The 9,843-nt window shown below is 45.9% G+C and overlaps 1 protein-coding gene across 1 annotated transcript in view; it reads left to right on the forward strand.

Moving 5' to 3' along the window:
• The window catches only part of LOC107112728 (NACHT, LRR and PYD domains-containing protein 12-like), a 51,691-nt gene that overhangs the window by 19,731 nt on the left and 22,117 nt on the right, over positions 1-9,843 (forward strand). The window contains exons 5-7 of the mRNA XM_015413917.1: positions 826-996; positions 5,851-6,021; positions 8,698-8,868. Of these exons, the coding sequence (XP_015269403.1) occupies positions 826-996; positions 5,851-6,021; positions 8,698-8,868 (513 nt within the window). The remainder of the gene's footprint in view (positions 1-825; positions 997-5,850; positions 6,022-8,697; positions 8,869-9,843) is intronic.

Genomic DNA, 9,843 nt, shown 5'->3' on the forward strand with positions numbered 1-9,843 from the left:
CTTCTCTTACTGCAAAGATTCTCAGGGACATTCTGCTGGGCTTGTATTGCCTTGCTATTCCTCCCCCCCCCCCATTGGAAACAATGGAGAATTGGACTCCCTGGTCCAATCTTTTCGAAACTTGGGGGTTCTTTTGGGGAGAGGTTCCAGCAGCTATGCTGCAAAATCGGTGCCTCTATTTCAACACACACCCTCCCAACCACTGAATATACCCTAGGAGATTTGCCATTGACTATAATAGCCTCATAGGGTATAATGGACAAAAATACATTCAGGTTTCCCAAAAATTTCCTGAATCCGGAAATCATACCAGTATTGGTATTTGGGAATATTTGTCAATACACCAGTTTGCTGTAGTGGTTAAGTGTGCGGACTCTAATCTGGTAGAACCGGGTTTGATTCCCCACTCCTCCACTTCCACCTGGCTGGATGACCTTGGGCAAGCCCTAGTTCTGACAAGAGCTGTCCTTGAAAAAGAGCAGTTTCTGTCAAGAGCTCTCTCAGCCCCACCCACCTCACAGGGTGTCTGTTGTGGGGAGGGGGAGGGAAAGGAGATTGTCAGCCGCTCTGAGACTCCCTTGGGTAGTGAAGGGCGGGGTATAAACCCAATCTCCTCCTCCTCCTCCTCAATATTGATATTATTCGGGTTCAATATACCCAAATTTAAAAGGGGGGGTTGCACACCCCTATGAAACAGGCCTTATTTGCCAGCAGCGTGGATCACTGAACTGAAGTCTCTTTTGGAGATACTGATGCTAGAACTGAGAAAAGTGGATTAATTAAGCACTTGTACTTATTTTATACATATTGTTCTGCTTTATACAGCTTGTCCAGATGCTGCCTGACAGCCGGAAGCTGTGAAGGTCTGTCTTCTGTTCTCACCACAAGCCAGGCCCTCACAGAGCTGGACGTGTCAAGGAATATGCTTGGAGACTCAGGAGTAATAATACTGTGTGAAGGGCTAAAACATCCAAGCTGCAAGCTGCTGAATTTGAGGTAGGTATTCTGAGCATAACATTATGCTGATACTTGCTGTGGGCCTGTGAGAAATCATGGGAACGAGGAAGAACTTGGGAATCACAATCCCCCCCCCCCCCCCCCGATTCTGTAGGAGGCTGGACTGGTGGATTGCAAAGAAAAGCAGGCTTTTAAAATTCCTGCTTGTATCAGAGATTCAGGGAGTTCTTGAGTTAATCTTCCCTGCAGAGAAGAGCTTATGTGATTGGCTGCTCTACTTGCCATCTGATTGGCCAACATCAGCTGAGAGAGAAAATAAAACAGCTGATCTGGAGGGAAAAGAGATCTTTTCGCCTTTGGTCTTTTGCAAATGCGTCTTTCTAACATTTGGATCAGTAGCCAGATGGTTTGGCTTCTGAGCGAAGAGACGTTTGGGAGTCAGTGTTTTCGAACAGGGAAAGGTCAGTTGAAATCAGTGGTAAACGTTTCTTAAGCTTTTCACAGTGTGTCTTGATTATATTTGACTCTTTTGGTTTCCAGAAGACGGGGATAATCCGTCCAGTACCCAAACTCCTTGACTAAACACACCAGTACACTTTCTTGAGTTTTAACTGACTCTTCAGGATTTAAAAAGGCAGTTTCTAAACACACCAGACCAGGGATCTCTCCACTCTTCAGAGCTATCTCCCTGTTTTCTGGCCCGAATCGTAGACTTCTCCGATCTACCCACTTCTCCTGCCAACCTCCCCAGTTCTCCATCAGGGCTAGACTCAGACTCATCAGTACTAGACACTGGTGATCACCAGGCCCAAGGGATATCTGCTTAGCCTTGGCCAGGGCATTTTCTGGCGCTGGCGCTGGCCTGGTGGAACGTGCACCCACCTGAGATCATGTCAGGTCCCCCACAGCAAACGACGTAGTACACACTTGTAAGAAGGTTTTATTTTATTGAGGCCATGAAGCACTAGAACAGGAGCACTGTTCAGAATAACGAAGGTTGAGGTGCATGAAAGGATAAAGCAAGTTCATAATTACAATAGCCAATAGATATGGTTCCTGCGCGCGGCCAAGAGGCCCCGCTCGCGCTTAAACCCTGAGAAGCAACGGTTCCTTAACTATAAACAATTAGCCCATTCCCACAACTACTGCTCATTAAAGACTAAGCAAAGCCTTCTGTGCTCTTCCACCTGTGGCCTTGGCGAGATAGCATTACATCAAAGCAAGACTAGCGTTCATAGAAAGGAATGCAGACAAATGGGAAGCTGTGCGCATGACAGGCTGGACGCACTTGCGAGACTGGAGGGAGAAGAAATTATACATAAACAGGAAAGAACCTTTGGAAGCTTGCTGACAGATCAGGGCCCTGTGGGATTGTTACCATTCCACAGGGCCTGCAAAATGGATCCATCCCACCAGGCCTTTGGCTGAGAAGGCGGGTGTCCAATAAAATCTCGGCCTCCCCTGCTGAAGCTACCATCTCACGTGGCCCAGGTTAAGAAGTTCGAGAGACCAGTGGCGCTAGCTGGAAACCTGTATGAGGATAAATAGTGCGCTCTGTTTTAATTTATGTTGTTTTAAATTATCTTAATTGCTTATATCTATATTTTAAATGTCTGAAATTTTTAATATGTTTCTGATATTGTGTTGTGATCCGCCTTGAGACCGCTTGTGGGGAGGGCGAAATATAAATTTGAGTAATAAACAAATAAATAAATGAATTCTCAGTCAGGGCTGAATTCAGACTGCCACTCCTCAGCGTTCAGCTGTCAAGTCTTTCTCTGCTCAACTGATGCTAACCAAACAAATTCCTTGGAGCAGCCTGTCACTCAAGGTTCCCTGGCTCCGTGAGGAATTAACCCTTCACAGCCTGTTTACACAGCACTTACATGATTTTAAAGTGCCGTCTGTCACAGTTGCCTCTTATATGCACATTATAGTACAGGTCTCATTTTCCTTTTAGAGGAGTTGTAGGAGGTGAGCTAAAACAGAAATAAGCCCATATTATTTGTTCCCTGTATTTGTTTTCTCCCATTGCGAAGGCAATCCTGCGATTCCACTGCACCTGATAACATTGGCACAGTGTTGGCATGGTATAGTTGGGATCCTGAACACTCCCAATAGAAGTATCAACAGTAAATCAATGCCAAATTGCAGAAAATATGGTATATAGAGATAATACCAGCAGATACTATCCCGTTAGCCATGGCCTAACGATTGGCGCCAAGCAGCAATCACAGGTAACATGTTAACTGAGATCCATTCCACATGTTACTTTACCATATAACAGGGGTGGCCAAACTGTGGCTCTTTCACACATATTGTGCGGCTCCTGGCAAGGCAGCTGGGGAAGCAGAGGGGAGGCATGCCTCCCCGATCACTCTTCCCTTCTCCAGCCAGTGTTCCCCTCCCTGGGTAGGCGTAAGGTGGGGGGAGGGGAGCAGAGAAAGAAAGCAAACTTTAAATGTATTCTCAAAGCTCCCCCCCCCCCAGCTGGCTTAGAAAAGGCATTTGTTTCTTTAAATCCCTTCTCCAAGCCAAGCCAGCTGGTGTGGGGAGGTGGAGAACACATTGAAAGTTAAAGTTGCTTTCTTTCCAACTCTCTCTTCCTCCCACCTCCATTTATCTGCTTTCTTTCCACCTCTCTCTCTCTCTCTCTCTCCCCCCCTTCCTCCATCCCTCCCTCCATCTATTTGCTTTCTTTCCATATCTTTCTTTCTTTTCACCTTTCTTCTCTCCCTCTTTCTCCCTTCCTTCCCCTCTTTCTCCCTTCCTCCCCCATCTTTACTTCCTTTGTTGCTTTCTCTCTCTCTCAGTGCCTTCCCCTCCCTCCTCACCTATTTGCTTTCTTTATTTCTCTCTCTCTCTTTCTTTCCACTTTCATTCTTTCTTTCCACCTCTCTCTCTCTTTCTCTCAGATAAATAAATATTATCGGACAAATAAATATCATTATCAATATCTGCTTTATCCCTTCTGTTTTTATTTTTGGCAGTCTCATTTAATGTTAATAAGAGGTAGATTTGCATATTTTCCAATAAAAATGTGTGCAATATTTGTTCATGTCCTGCAGCTCTCAAACATCTGACATTTATTCTGTGTGGCTCTTATGTTAAGCAAGTTTGGCCACCCCTGCCATACACAAAAGAACATTAACATATTACATGAATATGAACCATCGTGGACCTTACCAATTGAGCCCTATAAGTGCTGGATACCAGGGATAGCTCAAGCTGTGAGGGTCCAAATCCCCTTACACCACAGTTTGCAGACAGGATAACATGCAGGAAGACAGAAGTAAGAAAAGATAAGTGTATCTAGTTTATCAATCTCCTTATCTGATTTGGGAGGGGGAACCATGAGAGAATTCAGGACCATGGTTCATTTGCACTAGGGGCCTGTCACAGCTTTCCTGGTCAGCCATTGACTGGCCTCCCGTCACCGTCCTGCCTGTGGGTTAGTCCGCCTTCCACACCCCTCGGGGCTCTAGATTGGCCTCATTGGTCAGGAGACAAGGATTGTGAAGGCCGAGGTAGGGATTCCCAAGGAAGAGGGAGAGTAGGCCTCAGAATGGAGGCTGCTTGGAGTTGTGGCACCCCTCCACCCTTCTGGGTGATCCAGCTTCCCTTGCTTTTTCTCCAGCAGATAGGGCTCTCTCTCTCTCTCTCTCTCTTTTGCTCTCTCCCAAGCTGGTCCCATCTCCTCCTCGGCTGCCTCCCTTCTTCTCTCTTATCCTCTCCTCACTCCCTCTCTGCCCCTTTCAGTGGGCCCCGCTCCTTCCGCCTCCACCTCCCTGGTGCCCGTTGGTTGGACTGTGCAGTGAGCCCATTGTTGCCTGGGCAGGTCAGGGTCTCACCCCGGATCGCCTGTGCCGTGCACAGAGAGGCCTGGCCCGCCCTTCTCCATGGCTCTGGCCTCAGCTGGTCGCCAGCCCTCCCAGCAACCCCATCCTGATGCTGCCGTGCCTTGTCCCACTCATCTGGAGTTGAGCACGGGCCCCTGACGCTCTTTGGTGTGGCTGTGTCTGCCTTGCCACCCTGCTGCCACACCCCCGGGGCTGCCCCTGGCCTTTTCCATCTCTCTGGTAAGTTGGGGGCAGGGAGGGAGCCCCTGCGTCATCGCTTCGTCCTCCGTGGTCTCTCTCCCTTGAAGCACCTGGGCGGGACCAGGACAGGACCATATCTTGCCAGCAGAACAATGTCACTATGAGGAGAAGATGCTTTTTAAAAGGGGGGAATGGAGATGCAAGGGGAAACAATAGAAAAATTGCAAATGTGGATTCACAGACAGTGCCCTGTGACCTCCCCAAGAGGTCAGTGGGGGAAAGCACAGAAAACTAGAGGGATCTCAGAAATATATGAAGTAGAAAGTTGTTTCCTTCGATATGGAGTAGAAAGGTGAGGGTTGGTTTACCAGGGGTTTACCCATACTGTGATAGTGGGCATGCAGGTGCATCCTCACAGCTTATAATGGGTGAAGTGGTGATATATACTTTTACACTCAATTTGCATGCTATTTTCCCACTCGAAAACAAACCATTGTAGCAGAAATTTCAGCCAGATGTTTCCGATGAAAACATAACCACAACAAAGGACCTTTTCAGGAACAAACTGGAGGATATTGGTTAATTCTGCCCATGTCTGCACATGGTTAATTCTGCCCATGTCTCCTCCCAAATATTCCCCATCTTTTTTTTTCTCCAGCACCAATTACTTCTATATGCTTTTGAAAATGCTTTGCATCACCGCACTGCTATTGCATAAGTTATTGAGACAACCTATGAAGCATTGTTCCACCTTCTTGTCTAATTTGTCCCTTAAAGACCGACACTCAGAGGAAAAAGTTGGAGCATCAATAACGCATGATATTTTCTGTATGAACCTTGAATTTTCGCTTAGGTTACAGTTTTGCAAACTGACAGCAGCATGTTGTGGGGAACTTTCCTGTATGTTCCCTGCCAGCCAGACACTGATAGACCTGGATTTGTCGGGAAATTACCTGGGAGATTCTGGGATCATCTCATTGTGCGGTGGGTTAAAACATCTGGATTGCCGACTGCAGAAGCTCAAGTGAGTATCTGTGAGCAAAACAGCAACAAAAAAGTAAGAAGATGGGGAAAGGTATCTTCCATATAATTCATATTTGACTGTTGCTCAGCTGTTGCTCAGAAGGGGAGGCCGAGGGGGAACATGATTGCTCTCCTTAAGTCTTTGAAGGGCTGTCCCTTAGAGGAGGGCAGGGAGCTATTCCTCTTGGCTGCAGAGGCGAGGACTCGCAAGGATGGGTTTAAATTAAGGGCGGGAAGGTACCAGCTGGATATTAGGGAAAACTTTTTGACAGTCAGAGTTGTGCAACAGTGGAATCAGCTGCCCAGTGAGATAGTGAGTGAGCTCCCCCTCACTCGCAGTCTTTAAGCAGTGTCTGGACAAGCACTTATCAGGGATGCTCTAGGGCTGATTCTGCACTGAGGGGGGGGGGGGTTGGACTAGATGGCCTGTATGGCCCCTCCCAACTCTGGGATTCTATGATTCGATGTTCAGTAGCCCAGCCTCAGGACAAGTGGGCTCTGTCCTCTCTGATATAGTTCAGAAGGGGTCTCTTTCTGGAAGCTCCCTGGCCATGGCCTGGCAAAAGTGTGTTCTGGGTTTGCACAGTTTGCAAAGATGTGGGCATTTCCCCTCTTTGGGCCAGAGGCATGTTCCCTATGACCTTTCTAGGAACACACAGTGCTCAAGCTTCACTCCAAAGTAGCCAGGAACCAATGCCTTCTGAGGGATTTGAAATGGTGGACACAAAGGTCACATCTCTTCCAAGCAAAGCAGAGCCAAGTCTCTGCGGACTTATAGCTCACAGCTGATAGCCTGTCTGAATTCACTGTCCTCTATGGTCATTGTTTTTAATGCTATTGTAGATTGCCCAGAGCCCTGCGATAGCAGGATGATTCATAAATTTAATAAATAAACAAACAAACCCGTCTCATCTGAAAGAGGAGTTGTGAACTGGACTTGCCATTGCTTTAGGGTTCTCTCCCATTTGAAACAGGGCTATTTTTGGGCAGGAACGCACAGGAACGGAGTTCCGGCTGGCTCCCAAGTTGGCCACGCCCAGCAGGAACTCATTAGCGTAATAGGCCACACCCAACAGCAGAAACTCATTCGGATTGGCTACAATTAGGGGTGTGTGGCCTAACATGCAAAAAGCCCTGAGTTTTGACAACAAACAAGGTAAAGAGAATAAGAAGCAAAAGGTGGGTGTGGCTGGATGACCACGCTTCTGGTAACATGGGGGTGTGGCCTAATATGCAAATGAGCTGTGCTGTCAGGGGTGTGGCCTAATATGCTAATGAGTTCCTGCTGTTGGGTATGGCCTATTATGCTAATGAGTTCCTGCTAGGCTTTTTCTACCAAAAAAGCCCTGGGAAGAAATATGTGAAATTGCTACTTTTGATTTGTCATTCTTGAGGAGGGGGAATCTTTGAATTTTGCTGGATTGAAATATATATGCCAAAGACAATAGTGTAGAAATGTAGCCACAAACTATATCCACCAAGGGAAGACCATCTACGATTCACAACTATGTTCAAAGCTACATATTATATACATTGAAATACAAAGAAGGGTTAGAGCCCTAGGATTCCATTGAAGTATTTTGAGTTGTGCCTGTGTTATTTTGGAAATTGGGTTCCGTCTTACCAGCCGCTGTTGAAGATCATTGAAACACTTGATTTATACCTGGGAGAGGCATTCGGCTGTTATTCTTTCCACAGTGGGAGTCTTCTATTGCAGTTACTTTCTGGTTGGAAGTCTACGGACACTGTCTATGTATGGAATTGTAGAAGAGCCTACTGTTGGTTTTGAACATGTTCTTTTTTCAAACTATGTTTAGTTGTCTTGAGCAATCTGTTGGATCAATGTTTATACACTCTATTGGGTTGTGACCACTAACCCTTCTTTATATTTCAATGTATATAATACATTTTGAACATAGTTGTGAATCGTAAATGGTCTTCCCTTGATGGATATTGTTTGTGGATTGAAATATACATACATTAATGTTTGTTATCCTACAATAGTTATTTATATGTATTAATAAATTGCCATTTTTAGTGCTGTATTTGTACCCTACAGCCACATACTTGGTACTTTGTTTACAAGGTCCAATTTCCCATCTTGATCCCAGCTGGCTCAATCAGACTGCTTGGATGCTGAGCAGGAAATCTTGCTGAAAGAGGATTTGTCAACACAGGGAACTAAAAAAATCATGTCTTCCAGAAGACAGTCTACTTTGCACCTGTATGGCTGCACCTGGAAGGCTTATGTAAGGTGGTGCAGGAGGAAACGCAGGGTCCTTGAAACGCAAATATATACAGGATAACATATCTCAAGCACTGAGTCCAACACACTTTGTACACGGGAAGTAGCCGCTTTATCATCTGTCCTGTCTCCAGTTGAAGATTCTCTCTGTCTTGAAACCTTTAGTTAAAAGTGATTTTTTTTTTCTTAAAGGCTGCTTCCCTTACACTTCCTCCAGCTGTGTAATGTTTCCCTCCTGGTGTGGCAAGCTCTCACTAAGTCTCCTTTTGAACCAATAAAAGAGAGTTTGCTCAAGCTATTCACTCTCAAGGTATTGTTTTTGGTGGCTGTTGTATAAACCGGGGCGTTGTAGCTAGGTGTGGAAATGTAAGCAAAGAGAGGCAGTTTTTGAAATCGTCTAATCAATGGCTATTTTCTGAACTTCTTCTGCAGGTTGTCTCGCTGCTCTTTTACACAAGCTTGTTGTAGCGATCTTGCCCAAGTTCTTAGTAAAAACCAGCATCTGAAAGAGTTAGATCTGTCTAACAATGAATTAAGAGACAATGGAGTGAAGCTGCTTTGTGATGGTATCAAACATCCAGACTGTAAAGTAGAGACACTACTGTAAGTGGCCAGTGTTAAAATTGGGGGACCTGCAATATATGAATTTTAATGCTACTCAGCTTCATGGTAGTGTTTAACTGAGCAAGGAGAGAAGAATTAGATGAATACTTCTGCTTATGTTGAGGTGTCACTTACAGGCTGGCTGATTGTACCTTAACATCTGCTATCTGCAAGGATTTCTTTACTGCTGTGTCTGCAAACCAATCTCTGACGAAACTGGTTATCAGTCTCCTTGAGTCAGTACGAAGAAGCAAGAAGCTACTCCATGATGCACTCTATGATGCACTGAAATGTACAGGTAGAAAACAAAGGACACTACTGTAAGTTGCCATCAAGGGCGTAGACTTTCCAATTTTCCGGGGGGGGGGGCTGGGGCTGGGCCAGAGGCATTGCTAAGTCATTAAAAGAACTGGGACCCAATGACATCATAGGGAGGAGCTAGTGACATCACAGGCATGGTCATTATCTATGGAGGTGGACCCATGTGGGATTTAGGGATGGGCTCCCCAGAAATTTAGGGAGGCCTGGGAACCGCCCTAGCAATGTCCCTGGGCTGGGCTAACCCCAGGAACAGTTGCCTTCTTAGAACACTGCTTAGAAACTTAGAAAGCCCCACACACACCCCACACTGGAATAAGAACATAATATCAGGCCATACCACATTGCAATAAAGCCCCTACAACTTTATACAGAAATACTGAGCTTCCCTACCATTTGCCACAACTAGCCCACCACACAAGAAGAAGAAGAAAAGATAGGATTTACACCCCGCCCTTCACTACCCAAGGGAGTCTCAGAGCGGCTTACAAACTCCTTTCCCTTCCCCTACATACCACATTGCAATAAAGCCCCTACAACTTTATACAGAAATACTGAGCTTCCCTACCATTTGTCACAACTAGCCCACCACACAAGAAGAAGAAGAAAAGATAGGATTTACACCCCGCCCTTCACTACCCAAGAGAGTCTCAGAGC

Source organism: Gekko japonicus, unplaced genomic scaffold, assembly GCF_001447785.1.
Source record: "Gekko japonicus isolate JY-2015 unplaced genomic scaffold, Gekko_japonicus_V1.1 scaffold1701, whole genome shotgun sequence".
NCBI classification, from domain to species: Eukaryota; Metazoa; Chordata; class Lepidosauria; order Squamata; family Gekkonidae; genus Gekko; species Gekko japonicus.